General features: G+C 37.0%; 1 protein-coding gene across 1 annotated transcript in view; it reads right to left on the minus strand.

Moving 5' to 3' along the window:
* LOC134531616 (tenascin-R-like) overlaps positions 1-18628 on the minus strand; it is a 148749-nt gene that overhangs the window by 28132 nt on the left and 101989 nt on the right. The window contains exons 10-11 of the mRNA XM_063367370.1: positions 14124-14337; positions 12516-12634 (exon numbers count right to left, since the gene is read on the minus strand). Of these exons, the coding sequence (XP_063223440.1) occupies positions 12516-12634; positions 14124-14337 (333 nt within the window). The remainder of the gene's footprint in view (positions 1-12515; positions 12635-14123; positions 14338-18628) is intronic.

An 18628-nucleotide genomic window follows, 5' to 3' on the forward strand; every position in this document is an offset into this window, starting at 1 on the left:
TTCACGGCGCTGCGCTTGTGTGTGTTTCCGCGAGCCAACACCGCGCGGCGCGCGAAGCCTTATGACGTCATGGTGACGCGTTAACCTGCGACGGTCTGCGGCTGGCGAGCGGGGAGACGGTGCTGGCGGCTGGTGGAGTCGACTTCGGCTCGTCGGGTGCAGGCGTGTTGCGCCGCTGCTAAAATGGAAAAGGCTGTTCCATTTACCTACACATCGACCAGTGCCCAGCCCGGGTTATCGTCCACCATGCTGCGCAACTACAAGTAAGCCTCGACGCAACCGCTATTAACAACCGGAGATCGGGTTGGTTTTTTAAGGAAAAACAATGAGCAGAGAGACTTGACTGATCATAAACTCAAATTCATTATCTTGCTAGTTTCTTGAATCGTAATGTGGCGAAATAAACTCTACTTCTCCTTTTTACGCTACGTGAGAATTTACGTAAACTGCAAGCCAGACTTATCACGTTGCTGTGGTGCGGGATGTGAGACTCGCATAAGTACGTCGAAACGAGAGTCCGGTTAGACCAAAATATTGGGAATTGTGCCTAAATAACTTTTATAGACTATTACGTCATCCAGGAGTGTAATCAACGGACCTGTTAGGGAAAAACTTAACCTTTCTAAATGTTTGTAAAATTACCCGTAATATAGTGTTTATAATATGTGATTACATTAGATGTCCTTTTCTTTAATGCGAGATCTAGATCTTCTGCAGTTTTGTGTAAATGGTTCTGTATTTTAATGTACCAAGCCGATGCCAAGCAGGAATATTAAATAGTAAACAGGCAGTGATGTTTTCAATTATTATCCAGGTCATTCTTTTTTGCCTAGGGACCGTACTTCTCACTGCATTTAGTTGGTATACCCTTCTGCGGCTCCCGACTTTAAATTCGAGCGCCTTAAGTAAGGCCTCAAAACTGCGCAACTCTGCTGGTCAGAGTCGCAGACGCGGTAGTTTTCGGTGTTTAAGATACTTATTGATTTTTTATATCACCAGTATGGCATTGGCTTGGATATATAAATTACATAAAGAGGAGATAATGACTAATTTAAGAGCTGCGTCAGTCGAGCACAGTGCGGACGAAAGCATAGATGTTTTAAGACAGAAGTTTGTGGCGCATTTGAAAGGAGAAAGAGTTGTAAGGAGGCGCTGTGGAATAAGCTTTGTCCTCGGCGGGTTCGTGAGAAATTAATTATGAGTAAAGTTTATAGATTTCAGGAGCTAAATGAAACCGTCTTGCATTATGTGCAGGAGATTTTGGATTATGCGAAGGCACTAGGAGTGAGTAAGACTGAGGAGGAATGGCTTAGTCTTGTTCTCGAAAATGTTTGTCCACAGGTGCGTCATGAGTCGTGTTACATGAACAAGCCACATAAGTTGTCAGATTTATTAGAGTGGGCAGTGGCGGTGGAAAACGTTTGTTTTACCAGTTTCCAGTTCAAAAAGCAATTAATGCAAGGCGCGGTGGGAAAAAGTAGTGAAAGTTCGCGAGGGCCAAATAAAGTTAAGAAGGGAGGTACGTGTTTTAGGTGTGGGCGTTTAGGGCATTTCGCTCGTGACTGTCGGGTTTGACTTGAGGTCTAAAAGTTTTTTTTATCGTCGTATTGGTTAGTTTTTTTGGGGTTTTAAATTTTTGTTTTCTTTTTGGGTGGCTGCTCGACTTAAGTATAGGGCTAATGCTGCTGAGTAGGTTTCTTATTGCGCCTTACGTGTCTCAGAGGTGGATTACGGTTACTACCCCCTAGTAAGGAATTATGTTGCTGTTTGTTAACGAGTAAACGGGAAAGTGGCACAAAGCATTGTTTGGTCTTAATCATTGTTTTTTTTGTCTCTCTCATGTGTTTTTCTTCGCGTGTTTTTTCCCACTGTGTGCTTTTTCTTCTTGCTTTTCTTTGAGGTCGTTTGTTTGAATGGCGTGTTTTGAGTGCTTCCCCGTTTTCTCGCCTTATAGTGGCTCGAAGCTACCTAAATTTCTTTGGTTTTTGGTGTTAATTTAGTTTTTTTTTAAGGGGGGGATATTGAGGCGTTTGCCACGCCTCCTTTTAATTTGGTAATTAATTATATCATATGTTATGATAGATTGTTTGGCACTTGGTTCATTTTCGTCCTGAAGATTGATTAAAACATAAGCATTACGGACATTCACGGCGCTGCGCTTGTGTGTGTTTCCGCGAGCCAACACCGCGCGGCGCGCGAAGCCTTATGACGTCATGGTGACGCGTTAACCTGCGACGGTCTGCGGCTGGCGAGCGGGGAGACGGTGCTGGCGGCTGGTGGAGTCGACTTCGGCTCGTCGGGTGCAGGCGTGTTGCGCCGCTGCTAAAATGGAAAAGGCTGTTCCATTTACCTACACATCGACCAGTGCCCAGCCCGGGTTATCGTCCACCATGCTGCGCAACTACAAGTAAGCCTCGACGCAACCGCTATTAACAACCGGAGATCGGGTTGGTTTTTTAAGGAAAAACAATGAGCAGAGAGACTTGACTGATCATAAACTCAAATTCATTATCTTGCTAGTTTCTTGAATCGTAATGTGGCGAAATAAACTCTACTTCTCCTTTTTACGCTACGTGAGAATTTACGTAAACTGCAAGCCAGACTTATCACGTTGCTGTGGTGCGGGATGTGAGACTCGCATAATTACGTCGAAACGAGAGTCCGGTTAGACCAAAATATTGGGAATTGTGCCTAAATAACTTTTATAGACTATTACGTCATCCAGGAGTGTAATCAACGGACCTGTTAGGGAAAAACTTAACCTTTCTAAATGTTTGTAAAATTACCCGTAATATAGTGTTTATAATATGTGATTACATTAGATGTCCTTTTCTTTAATGCGAGATCTAGATCTTCTGCAGTTTTGTGTAAATGGTTCTGTATTTTAATGTACCAAGCCGATGCCAAGCAGGAATATTAAATAGTAAACAGGCAGTGATGTTTTCAATTATTATCCAGGTCATTCTTTTTTGCCTAGGGACCGTACTTCTCACTGCATTTAGTTGGTATACCCTTCTGCGGCTCCCGACTTTAAATTCGAGCGCCTTAAGTAAGGCCTCAGGTACTCGAGTGAGGCTGACCTCTACCATGACGTCGTTGCTGCTGCTGGAGCGTGATGTATCTGCAAGGCTCGAGGGTGCTGACTCTGCAAGGCGGGCCTTGACGGAGGCCGGGACGTCTGGCACTCAGGAGCTTCTAGCTTCTCGGTGCTTCCTGCACCATGACCTCATGTGGGGCGTGTCGGGCACAGTCGCACTCGGTGCATGGTAGGCAGTCTTGGACTTCTGGGTCTTGTTGCAGGTACACCGGGAGGTATTTGTACACGTAGCGTAGTTTGTGTGGAGCGCACACGAGAATGAACTCCTTTGGTAGCCAGTATTTATATGTTAAGAGGAGGGTTAGGGGGTAGAGGGGTCAATAATTTGGGGCAGGGTAAGTGGTGGTAGGTTCATTGCAAAAAAAAATATAAATTAAATTTTAGAGAGGGGAAAAAATTCCAAGATAAATTTTTGGGTGGGTGGTGTAGGGTGGTGGGAAAGTGGAGGGGAAATTACGAGAAATTAATATTTAGGAGAGGGGGGAAATTCCAAAAAAAGTCGGGAAGGGGGTGGGGAAGGGGGGAGTTTTGTTGGGGTGAGAATGTGTGGTGGGGGAGGGGGGAAGGGGGAAGGTTGGGTGTTATATGCATTGGTCAAAGTGTTAGGGGGTCAGTCTGCTGGTGGCCTCCATGGGGGAAGGACCTATCGCCATCTTTTTTGGATCTCGTCTAGTTCGAACCTAGGACTTCGAGCTCTATGGCATAATTGTACGTTTTTTATAAAATATTTTTTAATAATTTTTTATACCTTTTTTTTAATTCAACCGATTAAATATTTTTATGAATTTTAATATTTTCTTCATTAAAATCGGTTCATAAATAATAATTTTCAAGATGGCAGACGTAACGGAAATTGAAACAGTGACATCATAATTCAAAATGGCGAAAAACCAAATGGAGGCTTCCAAGGTCAAAGGTCAAGGTCAAAGGGCAAGGTCATCCAAGATGACCGCCATGACATTATAATCCAAGATGGCAGTCGGCTCCTCGGCTCCTCACCTGAACCCTGGCGCAGTACATATTGTTATATACTACTACGTGTGACAAGGCTCAAATCGCTCACATTTATGGCGCACGAAATAACTATATTCCTGGAAAAATGTGCAAATTAAATCAAGTCAATAAAAATTAAATAAAAAATTAAATAAAAAATTACCAAAATATTTAGAAAGTGGTCTCAGTGTACGCGACAAATGCACTGAGACCAAAAAGATGGAAATTATGTAATAAATTAATTATTACAATGGTTCTTATAATGGTCACTGGGCCGATGATGATAGTGACTTTGAATACGGTGTAAAACAGAAGAATTCAGATAACCTGAAAAAATTATAATAAACATGCAAAGGAAGATGACAACAGCAGAGGCGATTGATTACACGACATTGTAATCTATACTAATATTCAGGGCCGCAACTAGAGTCTCTAGCACCCGGGGCATGAATGTATTCATGCCCCCCCCCCCCCCACATCTTTTTTGCACATACCATACCACCCACGGAAAAATGGTCCATACCTACATGTAATAGTTTCTGTGCTACTGTAACTTCCATGCATGAACCCACTATGTCCATAAAGTAGTCCGTATAATCACTAGACTTGTTCATTAAATTGTCGTCATAAATGTTTTTTAAAGATTAAAATTCAACTTGCGAGACCTTCTTGCAGCAAAGATTTTTATGATACCAGCATAGCAAATAGAGGATGGTCTCTTGTGTTCTATGGAAATAATGCTCAAATTCGACGACAGTCTGTCTTGCCTCATACTATTACTTTAACAATTTTTTTACAATTTTCAATTTGCTGAAACTTCTTTCGCCTGAAAACTGTTACAGGAAGAGTAAGAAATATCTTAAGGGCTGTGGTCAGGTATGGATATCCTTCTTCAATTCTAAGTTCGTGAATGAGCTTCAAGAGAGTCGCTGCAGATGCTGTTTTCATAGTGTCATCAACTGCCAAGGCGTGATGTTTAAAACTTTCCATTTCTTGAACTATTTCTTCTCCATTGATGTCATCTTTGTATGTTTCAGACAACCATTTGGCTGCAGTCTTAAAATCTTTAACTTCCATTTTGTAGATGTTATTCCCATTTAAAAAGCTAAACTTGTCATTAATTGCTTGAAGAGCCTGAAACCGGGATTTTAAGGCATTCATTATTCCATCGCCACTGCTTCCTCACAGCCAGTGGTACCACCCTCTCTGACAACATTGTACTGTATTCGTATAGAGGACGCATTAAAACGTTCTAACTTCTCCCTTTACAATTTTTTATGTTAATGATGAACTTAACATTTTTCTCAGAGTATTTTAAAATAAATATGTTCAGACATTATATTGTAAATCAGATTAGACATTCCTGGCATGCAAGTTAAAAAACTTTTTACCAGTTACCAGTTGTAGTAGGAATTACAATGCAAGCGATTTCGGCACCCCCACAGCTTTGCGCCCGGGGCGTATGACCCGCTTGCTCCCCCCTAGTTGCGGCCCTGCTAATATTATAAAGCTGAAGAGTTTGTTTGTTTGTTTGTTTGAACGCGCTAATCTCAGGAACCACTGGTCCGATTTGAAAAATTATTTCAGTGTTGGATAGTACATTTATCGAGGAAGGCTATAGACTATATTATATTATCAATAATATTAGGGATCCTTACTAAAAGTCCAATTTAGAATCAAATGCGTTGGAGGGGCTTAGATACAATATGCAGTACACGTACGAAGTGTGTGTTGACAATGCCGCAGGCGCTAGAAGTTTATTTTCTATTGCCTATTAACATTGTTGCCACGCACTAGATGCCTTATCATTTCTAAGTTTCCCATACAAGTAAAAAACACCCGTGTGATATTAACAACGAAGCAATCAGTACCCTCGTAAGAGTTCAATTAGTATTTAAATACTTTTTATCACTTTAAATCGCAAACCTAAACTATTGTTTTTTTCCTCTCTCTGTGTTTAATTTGTTTTTTAGTGCACTTTTTTTCAAGTATATATATTTTACAGACTTGAAACTTCACAGTAAATTTCCTTATGTTACGCAGGATGACATTTTCCGAAAATTAGATCCCATGGGTGGTTAAAACCAGGCAACAGTGGGTACTTTGTCTGCATGAGAACAGGATTTTGCATTGTTCATGCCTTCTGCGTCTCCATGGCAACGGGCATCGCGCGGCAGTGGCGTACCCACAAGGTGGGGCATGTTTAATGAGCGGCGCAAGAGTGATCTGCCTGTAGACTGCCGTAGCGAAGTACGGGTACATCAGTTGTACGTTGCGTGCACAAGTCGGGAAACCATCGGTGCTATTCATTTTCTCTCCGGTACATTATACAGCATTGTAACACATTTTCACTGAATTTTTTTTATTTATCATTACTGTAAATGGGATATGTGGCTTTAATTTTTTTCCATTAGTATAGCCGTGCGAAGCCGGGTCGGGCAGCTAGTATCTTAATATAATTGTCGAAAGGTTATGACTTTTAATTGCTTTGCGTAGTGTAGGAAACTATTAAAAACTCAACGTAGTACTGACCACACTCTAACTACTGAGGGAAGCCGGCTACATATCTACAATATTAACATGTTTTACTTCCATGTGTATGCAATTGAAAATATAATAAATAATTTGGATTTTAAAAAAAATATGGTGTCATTTCTCGTAATCAATTTTCTGACTAAGACTAAACTTTCGCAGTATCGTATCATATCCTAGCAGTGACACAGTGACATCATGATGGTCGGTCATTGAACCCTTCCTCACTCCTCAAACTGAAGCCTGTTTTCGGAGCCCCTTTACTTACGATTCAAATTTAACGGTTGCATAACTTTGATGTTGGCCACGCAGGGCCGACCACACAGTACACAATAACGAAGTCTTATCAATTCTTGAAGATTGGCAGGAATTGTGATATGTTGCAATATGTATAGAGCTCAGTGCGGGATTGTTTAATAAAGAAGTTGGGGCCTTTTAAGAATATTCATAGTGATACAAGATCCGCATATTATAAAAATTAAAAATAATAATAAAGTTAAATGATACAAAATATTATTCCACTTAGAGCAGGGCAAAAACAAGTAGTTAGTAATGCTCAATATGTCCTTGAAATATCTTTTATATAATCGATTTTCATCTCACGGATATTAAAAGTGGCTTAAGCTTTGGCTGGAGGTTCTACCTGTACATGTTTATAACTCCAGGTTTTACAGATGAATTGGTATACCATCAAATAAAGTACCGGTAAATGATAATTCTTTGCTACGAACAGTTACACGACTGTTAAGAAAATTTATTCAAGAAGACTTTATTCTGTTGTGGAAGCCTACATTCGTAATTAAGGACACAATAATATTTTTGAAAGATTCATACTACTAACTGCCCACACAAAATTATCAAAGTACCAACATATAGGAAGATTTTCCCTCGAATGCGTTATATGGCTAATCTGAATGGTCATGTTATACAAGGCATTTTTTAAGCCCGGGAAATTCTAGTTAGCAAAGATTATATAAAATAACTGAAAATAAATATCTGAAGTTTCTTATTTTCTGAGAAAGGATTTCTAGACAAAAAGTACATGGTTCAAATCTAGATGACTCAGAATCCTTAATTTTTACTCATGATGAGCGAGGAATGTCTATTAATTATTTCATTTACTTTTGTTTTATTCAACATTGAAGCTTGAAAATGCTGGTTGGAGCTGGCTACGTCTAGGTCTCGGCTGTCTGCGGGTGTATTAGGACACTTCGTAAGGTGCGAAGGTGCAGACCAGCAGTTGCCAAGAAGGTGCTGGCAACAATTTTTTCCCGCAACCAACAGACGCATGCCTCAAGACTAGTAGTAAAACCACATGTTTTCTGTTCTGCCATAAAGAACTACTCTACAGTACTTGAAACTAAATTTTGTGTGATGAAATTGAACTTATGCTTTGCTAAGTGGTTACTTTAAAGAAATAAGAAATAGTTTAATCTCCTTGGAAGTCGCAATTTTATGACAGCTTGCACAACACATAGCTGAGTATTCTTATGCCTTTACCAGAAGAGAGAATTTATACACAATTTTTTTTAACACTTTAGCAGTAAAACAGAATGGAAGCAAATAGTTACTATGCTTTGAGAGGAATAAACATAATCGCACCATTTATATTTATAAGCTAACATATGGATATATAAATGTAAAGTTACTTTTTTATTGATCACAGTATGGCTTTTATTTTTAAAAATATCCCCTTTAAAAATCATAGTATCCCATTAACACAGAGCTAGCACTATGAGCTCGCCTTATAAGCATATTCATAAAAAAAGGAGATAAAATAGATTCCCCTAAAAATGTTATTTAACCGATTTTTAGATAATACTTTATGTATGGTATGCCTATAACACCTCTCAATTCCAAATGGTGCCCTTTCATCCCAATATGGCGGGAGATATAACACATTAAAAACTTTCCTTGTGACCTCTCCGCACGAAGGAGAATAGTCTTCATGCCTACACCTTTTAATCAAAGATGCCACCACCCAACAGACAACCCTTGCATAAAAGATGGTCAACAGTGGTGTTATATAAAAGTAACTTTGCAAAATTTAAATCCGGCAATTTCTGAGGAAATAATTTTTAAAATTTTAACATGGCACTCTTTATCAGATGACACTTGCATACTCTAGTGGCAACAGCTGTAACTAAATATGTCACCCTCTACAAGGTAATTTTGACATTTAAATAGTGCACCCTCTTATATATTATATTAACACTATATCCTTTGAAATCATATAATTTATTTTTATTTTATTTATTCTCCAATTGACCTTCAACCCCAGTGGCTAAAGTCTCCGCTTTCTAAACTCAATATTATCTGCGTCTCTCGGTTTGGTCCCGAGCCACTGCAGGATTTATGTACAAACAATAATACTATCGGTGACTGCAGTAACACCTGCCTCCAAGCTTCTGAAACAAGATGGCCATTGACAGCAGACGACAAAATGGCTGCCTACAATATACGAATACACTTTCGTCATCTCCTCACTACACGACTTGTTTGAATACCCACATTTCACATGTTTATCAACCACCTGTTGACATGGGCCAATGCCCCCCACAACTGGGGCTATGTTTACCCATGATGGTCACTACCCCGCCCTCCTCACCCTCCGCGCAACCTAGGTAGATCCGTAAATGTTGGCGCTTCCCATACTGCAGGTAATTATATAATTTTTAAGAGAAATAGAGTGTACAAACGTATTTATTGACTTCATAATGAAGGTTATATATAAACCGTGTAAAAATTTTTAAATACACTGCCACTATATTCTTAAAAACTGCATAAAACACATTTGCTAATCGATACATGAATAAAGTAAAAGGTTATAAAATCAAAACCTTACACTAAAGCTATTGTTTCCCTATATAAAAGAAACGTTTTAATTTACAATATTCAGAAAACTAAAAAAAAATTACTATGAATTGACCTCTAATAAAGTTTAACACTCACGGTACAAAGTCAATGAGCTAAAGAATTTTTTTTTAATAAATCTTAATAGCCAATCAAACTCTAAAGTCAAAAATATTTACATTATTGATTAAAAAATATATTAAAAATTTTTGAATAACTGAAAATATTGAAAAACAAATCGGTGAGTGTACTATGTACGCGCGTGAGTAGTTATATTTGTTAGGCAACATTAAAAAATGGTTTTTAATTGCATGCGAATAATTAATTACAATAAAATAATAAAAGGGCTGGAAAAAGATAGTCAACACAAACAATAAAGTTCAGTTTAAATCTGAAAAATTAAATTAAAAACATTTAGAGAATAATTAATATATATGACATAAATAGTACTAAATATTATAAGATTCAAAATTTTAAATATTTATTATTGATTATTTAATATGTGAAAATAAGATAAATAAATGTAATAATAAATTCAAAAAATTTATTTAAGTTTATTCATTTTTAAAATATTTATTAATTTCTTAATTTAATATTCACTTTTCATATTTATCAAAAAGTTTTCATTTATTTAGTTCATTTATTTTTTATAAATATTTATTATTATATTATATTTAATAATAAATATTAAAAATTAATATTTTAATTTTATGTTAGATTTTAATTTGTATCACAAATTTTTTATTAGATGTTTTATTAATTTTATTTCTTTATTTTATAAATATTAAATAACCAATTATAAATATTTAAAATTAATAATTAATAATATTTATATAATTATATTAAATAATAATATTTTATTTTATATAAATAAATAATACATACGAATAACTAACCTCAATTATATTGGAGCACTTGAAAAAGTATAAAAGCATAATTTTTTTACTAATATTTACGAATAGTAAATAATATTAATCAAAATATTCAATTGAAATCACTACTGAATATAATTTATTAGCACATAGATAATTCGCACTTGTATGAAACTAAAACATGTCTTGTGAATGTAGAAACAAGAAACATGTGGATAAATATTATAAATATGAAAACAGTGATCAAAGGCGACGAGCGTGCCAACATGCGCAACTAATAGAGGTTATATTTCTAATTTGTTGGTAGCTTTTTTTCGAGACTTAATGAGCGCTTTAGCGGGCAACTTCAACCCGTTTATTTTGTGTTACAGTGATGCGCGCGCATCTTAAAATTTTACACTCATCATTTTTTCATAACGCGCCTAAAGAAGTATAACATCAAAAAAAGTAAAAAAAAAAACTTACCACCGAGATTTCAACCACGGCCCTTCAGCATATTGACCGCACAGTATAACTTTTTTGTTATTTTTTTATTGTTTAAACAAGTTTAAAAACAAATACAACAAAACTTAATACTTTCAGTAAAAAAAAAAAAAACAACATAACCACTTCTCTGACAGAAGTTTAAGAGGAAAATGTGTATTATGTTTGATGTAAAACCAAAATAATGTGGTTTTTTTAAACCTTGGTATTTACTCTTTATTATGACTATTTAAGTTTACCAAAATAAATTCCAAGGTAATTTCACTATCATAAAGTTTCATTTGGCACACCAATACGTTTGGTATGTCCCCTAATGTGGCTTTTATGTTCATACACGTGGGTCCGCCATCTTCCTGTGAAAATGTCGTCACATGGTGCGCGCGCAGCTTCAACCTGTTAATTTTGTGTTGCATTGATGCGCGCGCATCTTAAAATTTCACTCTCATAATTTTTTCATTACGCGCTTAAAGAAGTATAACTTTAAAATATTTCTTTTTTGTTTCCTTTTAGTAACATTGCAAAATATTAATATATATTAGGTATTTTATTTTCTCCACATGGAATATTTCATTGTTGCGTGACCGTCGCAAACTCGCACCTATCTATATTACAGGCTATCAACGCAGTGGCATTAACCAAGTTAGAGGTGCACGACACCTCTTTGTTACCATCCCAGCAGCACACATGTTTGCCAGCCACAATAATTTGCGCTGACAATAGTGGTCTCTTCTTGAATTTGGTTAAGATGTGATTAGAAAAAAAAACAGATTTTACTATAACAACTTTAATCTGTGATACTATCAGTGTTTATCTGGTTTTTGCAATTCTAAAACAAATTTATTAGAAACATTTTTTTTAATTTGTTAATTTTAATATATAACATTAAAGGTCTTCTAGATGGCATAGTTTAAAGTATATATTTTGATTAAATATATTTTAGCAATAATTTTGTAAAACAAATTTCATAGGTTTAACTACTGATTCAAAGTAGAATGACGAATTTTTTTTTATTATTTGTTCTTCAGGAAAACGTGTGCAGTTCTCTTCGAAATATTTTTGTAGATAGAGATACTCGTTTTGTAAGATTTGTGGATTTGAAACATGATCAAATTCCGTAATTTTTAAATGCAAAAATTTGAAATGGAATGCTATTTGATTAATAAAAAATTGGTATTTATAAATTTATTTAAAATGGGATTGTTCATATAAGTCACATGATTAAAATTTTAACTAACAACCTAAAATTTAAATTAAATTTTTTAAAATGATTTTCTGGTTATTAGAATTCTACAGAAACTGATTTCATAATGGTGAAACACCACATTCTTTATGTGGTCGTATAAGATATACTCTAAACTTTAGCGTTCCTTAGCGGAACCTGGGTAAAGATTTTTAGTAAAAAGCTCCAACAACCTCTTGCCCACTGTGCATATGTAGATAAATCTAGTAATGCGTAATAATATGTTAGAAGAATTTAAAATAAATATTAATCTTTAGAAAACGCTTGAAAACTAATTTAAAAAAATAAAATATTATCATTTATATTTTTATGGCTAATATGATATTTTTGGAAATGCTGTTACAATAGCATTTCAAACCAGTTTGAGAGCGGCTCTTCTCGACAAGCAGTTTAAAAACCAAAATAAAAATGGCATTTATCATTTAAATGGAGTATCGTTACTTACCTTATAAATTACGATGTAGTGCTTAATTATCCCAGCTGTGAATCGCGGCTCTTTCCATTTGATCTCTATGGTGCGGCCCTTTGCAATTGACTGGTGCAAATTTAGTACCATTTCAGGAACTGAAACAGAAGCATTTCTGCTTAAACTACTTCTCTCATTTATTAAAATTATTTTAATAATATAATTTCAATATTTAAGAACATCTGATACATAACTATAAGAAAATAACATTTTAATAACCTAAACATATATTTATTATTTAATTTACACTACATATCTGTTCTCGCTCACTGTTAACATCTTTGTTTTCCTATTTTTCCATTTTCATGTTATGCCAGGTGCTCAGGATTTCCACCACAACATTCAGCATTACTTTCAGGGCTTCGTCATGCCCTGCCAGAAGAATGTTATCAGCTCACACTATCAGCCTCGTACCCATTCACCACCTCGTCTTCCGAGCCGTAACCTTGCTTCATCCAGAGCTACCTGGATGTGTGTGCAAATAAGGACGGGGAAAGGGAGCAGTCCTGCCGCAAACCCTGACTGTTCCAGTCTCCTACTTCCCCTGGCCACATCTCACCCTGGATCTTTCCACCCGATAGAGGCTCCACAGTGCTTTCGCCTTTTTGTGGATTGTACACTCTTTAGCACATAAACTACACTCCTTAATCATATTTGTCAAATATATTTTCAAAATCTATAAAAGTGATTTTTCTGTTCTTATTCTTTTTCAACCTTTTGTGAGTAGTTCTCGTGGAGAGGATTGCTTCTTTTTGCCCCAAAAATTCCCAAAAACAAACAGTGAGTTTCTTATCTACTTTACTTTCACGCCTTCTGAATAGTATTTTTGTGAATACTTTTGACGAAGCGAGATGGGCTGAGGTTTGACAAACAAAAAGTTAGCTGGACTTTAACACACTTCTAGAAGTCCGCAGAGATTGTGACAGTGTGTTATATCTTACGTACAAGATCTTGGAGTTAATCATTGACCTTACTGCCAGTGGTTTGACAAGCTTTCCTGGAAACAACATTCCATATTGCGGCTATATTACTAGGCCCTAAGGATATAATTTAAGGGGCCTGAATTTCGTCTTTACGCTCAACTTCGTCCATTAAATTTTATTTCCATTTCACATAGTTAGCAAAATTTTATTAAAAACGGTCACATACGCGGCATCATGTCCTTATTTTTTTGTGAGTGAGTTTTACGAATAGGATGTGGGTTTTTCGTAAAAGAAATGAATAAAATTTAAATTATTTTGTGAACTACTTATTTGTTCAAATTAAGATTTTGTAATGTTTCAGGTTTAATATAAATAAACCCGAAACATTTTTCAAAGTTTTATTATAAATTTACCTATGTATTATTAGAATACACTATTCGCGATTTCTCTTAATTTCTTTTACTTCACTTTGCTGTCTTACAGATTATATGTGATAGGTAGATCAAAAAGGTGACGATGTTAGGGGCCATGCATCCTATTGGAATCGAGCAGATAGCCAGTGGTAAGTCATGGGAATCGCATTACAAAGCATGCTGGTTCGGGCACTGCTGGGGAGGCGTCTAGCGCCGGGCTCCCAGCTCGGGGCTCGGCGTGGAGGAGGCACCTTGGTCGCTGGTGGTCACCAGCACGGTGCGCGAGAAGCGCGCGGGGCCCTGCACGGTGACCGCGCGCACTCTGGCGCGGTGTCTCCTGCCGGCCAGCAGCCCCGTGAAGTTGGCACTCGTGTCGGAGGTGCGCGCGTACACCACCCAGCGCCAGCTGTCCCTCAGCCACACCTCGAAGTGCTGCAGCGGGCACCAGTCCTCGCGCGGCTCGTACTGCAACACAGCAGTGTCGTCAGTGCACCGTGTTCCTAGTGCAGGGTTGACTGTGCCGTGTCCCAGCCACCAACAAGGGCGCCTGTTTAGCTATTTCCTTCATAACTGCCACTGCAGGGTAATAAATATACTCAGCATCACAAAAATCGTACATCTTCGAAAATAAGTTTAAAGTGTAAGTTTCCCCAAGCCAATACAACTACCCAACGGGTTTTCCAACGGTTTCAAGAAACTGGTTGCTTTATCCGGAGGTGTGGATCAGAATCATGACGCTGCACATCCGAAAGAGAAAATCGCTTTATGGTCTCGACGTCTGTGTGCAGACGGTTCTCCAATGCAACAGCAACTCTACGCCACTCGCAGGACTAATGTAACCCTCTCTACGGTTAGAAGAAGGTTGCGAGAAAAGAAAATTATGGCTCGAATACATGCTACGGCCTCGAAATTGATGGCACAGCATCGCAGGGAACGGTTGTGTTCACCCGTGAGCACGTTAATTGGACTCTCGACCAATGGACGACTATGTTCTTCTCGGATGAGAGAAGGGTGTGTCTATTCTGCAACGACAGGCGAAGAAGAGTATACCGAAGGCAAGGCAAACGGTTCGCCGAAGACTTTACTGATGAGACAGTGGAATATGGAGATGACTCATGTATGTTCTGGGTGGGATTTCCATCGACAAGACCGATCTTGTGTGCATTTCCTGGACTGGCGCTGCCCATCGATACGTCCCAGATATCGTACAAGAGAATGTGATCCCAAATTTGGTTTTTTTGGCGATGGGTTCACATTAAGGCACATATTGCTCGTTTCCACATGGATTAATCATAAAAAATTATCTGGAAGAGGTTGAAATCCCGGTTACGCAGTGGCCGGCGAGAAGTCCAGACCTCAATCATTTTTAAACTCTGATAAACTAAAATACATAATATTTATTTATTTTTGACGTGACAACATCTAATAAATCGATGAACGCCGGCTGCACGCACGAAAAAGTGTCCCACTACGGATGTTCCACTACGAATGTGTCCTGTTTGCTCATTGTACGCATGCGTGGCATCTCTCTTCCACTCGATTGGAACAACCATCGATTTGACTTTTCAATCATATTTTCGTCGTTTTAATTATTAATATTATGTAATTTAACGATCGCCCACCGATTTTCAGCAGAATCGGTACGGTTATTTAAAAATAATGTTAAATATTAAAATACGTTTTGAACCAACGATGGTGTTTTACAGTTACACATAATAATTCAAATTACACCCGGGATTTTTTGCACAATGTTTTAAAAAATATTGGAACACATTATAAATAAGTTTGGTGTATTTGGGATGCGTATTTGTTATAAAGTCGTGTTATAAAAACGAAATAAAATTATTCCCCTACCGTGAACAAAATTTTTATAAATAAGTATAAAACATCTGAAACTATTATATTTTAAGTATGGCCTCGTGGCCGTGCGGCCAACATCGCTAAAATCCAATGCAAAGGTTGTTGGTTCAAATACCGACAGCTGCGAAATTTTTTTTTGTACTTGTAAAAATAAATACGGCGCAAGCAACATTTCAAAAGTAATAATTATATTTGAATTAATGAATGCAAATAAAAGTAAATTTATTAATTAAATTGTACATTTCATTTCACTTCTTTGTATCCATACAAAATAGTGATAATTCAATAAAAATGATTCAATTTTATTCATAAAATTATGCAGAGGTAGATTTTATCATACAAAAGAAAAGAAAAATTTAAAAAAAAAAATTTCCTCAAAGAATATAATATTTTTAATGCCTAACTGGTTTGGTTGCAAAAACCTATTACGGCTCAGTCTCAGGCCGAATATGATATTTAATTTTCTTCTGGATCAATCATTTCATCAATGTTTTGTTATGACGTTGTCACATTAAACTATCGTCTGTAAACCGACTTTACAGACAACCAATTTTTTTAATTTGATTTTATCACCTTTCAAACTTTGAGTAAGATTTTTCAATACGTGCCATTTGTGTGATGATAAGTGTATGTGTTATAAAGTAACGAATATCTTAATTCTTCTGGAATCACTTTTTTTATCTGAACAATTATCTTGGAGGATACAATTCAAAAAACTGAGAATTGAATTCTCATAAATCCGGAAAAAACTGGCATTCATCTTATTTAAAACCTCCCCTAACAATCGATACATTAATAATCAGAAAAAATTCTATCACATTTGTTCCTTTGGAACTTTCTGGTGCCATATGTTATTTTTTTATCGTTTGCTTTAGGATTTCTTTAAATGGTAATATGCTAAGTTCATCCTCATAAACTGATAAATTTCCACGTTTGTTATTGTTATGTGTCCACAAAAATATTAGAAATCTTCATCTTAGTATATGATGTGAAAACTCTCCCGACTAAGGTTTATTTTCTTCAAAAACAGTAAAGAAAGCCTCGAGATACAATTTAAATTGTAAAATTACTTCCAAACACGTTATTCTTACACTCACTACTTTCATTACCTACAGCAGACCTTCTTTATTTAATAACCTTTACGTTTAGGTTCAGTTTCCGATATGTTCTTAAAACTAATGCAATAAGCAAATCTTGTCCATCTTCTTTATTGCAATAACTGCACCCATCCTATATAGACTTGTGACTATAATAAATTGTTATCCCTTTTCAATATGTGCTTTAAGTGGCTCTAAATGAATCATAACTTCTTAAAATCACCAAAAGACTTCTTTTTCTTGCTGTCAAACTTTCATGATACATCTATCTTAAACTAAGTGAAGTAAAAGTTTTGCTAAAAGCGTTGCCTTTAAAAACTGACAAATAATTCTTGTGTCGTGAGGCAATCCAAGACAGTCGGTCTGCCTGAACACATTTGACTCATAGCATTTTTCTCGGGAAAAACCTCATCCCCACCACTCATATACATCCCCTGCGATGGGCGACGGGACCCAGCAGACTAGAAGACCCCAATAGTCACCAAGTGCCCTTAGGAAAATCCGCATTCTCGCGGCTGTTATCTGCTGCGCGACCGTTATAGGTGTTGGGCCAGGGTGGGGGAGTTATATTCCCGCTAGCCCCGCCTCTTGTCCGGCAAGTGCGCCAGCATCTCACGTGGAAGATGCAGTGGAAGTTCCAGCCGTCGCTCTGGTTGCGCCACGTGGACTACCCGACAGTTCGGCGGGCCCTTGCGGTGGGTTTATAAGGACCGGCCGACAACAGCCTACGAGCGGAGAGGAGTTCAGGTGTCGCCCACTGGCGCGAAGCGAGGCGAGGAGAAGTGGCGCGGGTTTTCCACAGGAATGAGTTCCACGTGGTCAAATGCGTGTACGCCCACTGGTGGCGAGGAGAGGAGAGGAGAGGCGCGCGCCTCGCGTATAATCTGGAGGGCAAGCGAGCGGCGCGACTCGACCTCTTCGGCACCCTTCGGCACCCTTCGGCCACTTCCGGGGCAGTTAGGCTCTAGGCCTATATGTTCTAAGATCATATGGAATATTTTAGTAGATGCCATTAAAACTTTACACATTGTGTATAAAAACACGTTGTCTCGGAGTCTACCACCAGGAGAAAAATGAAAAAGAAAAAAAAAATTAAAATTTGAAAACAAAGTGAGGACGGTAGATATTTGAGGACACACCACGAATTCTGTGATTTAAAAAAAAATATATATTTATTTTGGTATACTGCCAAAAGTGACCAAGCCAAAATTTTAGTTTGTGGGAAATGGCAATTAAAGATTATGATGCCAACAAAAAATACGGCGTTACGATTTATTTGGTTTTAACTAATTATTTATCCCATACAGTGTTAAAACTCAATGTTCGTGTGTAATTAAACGTTAATGTTAGGTATATGTAATTATTGTGAACAGTATTGTAACTTGGTCATGGCCACATTTGTAAAAGAAAGTAACTTGGTCACTTTTTACCTATACACCTATCAACATAAATGTTTCCGTTGAAGTCATAAATGGTTAATTACTTAAAGATGAACGAATCCCGCTAGTAAAATGCAACTTTACTTCATAACATAAGATAAGTTATGATTAAAAACAATATACCTTTACCTTTTTTTTTAAAGATAACCATGCAATTACTTGGCCTTATCCATTCCTTTTAGCATAATTATACTCAAGAGGAATACTAATAAAATAACGCTTAACTAAATCAACTGAATAAATTGAACAAACAGAGACGTTCTGTTACGTCTGCAAAACTATAATTACGTTTCATCACAAAATTACTTCACTTTCTTTAACATTGAGTTATCGATTTGTCCATTTATTCCTTTTTTTCTG

Source organism: Bacillus rossius, chromosome 5 (assembly GCF_032445375.1).
Source record: "Bacillus rossius redtenbacheri isolate Brsri chromosome 5, Brsri_v3, whole genome shotgun sequence".
In the NCBI taxonomy this organism is placed as follows: domain Eukaryota; kingdom Metazoa; phylum Arthropoda; class Insecta; order Phasmatodea; family Bacillidae; genus Bacillus; species Bacillus rossius.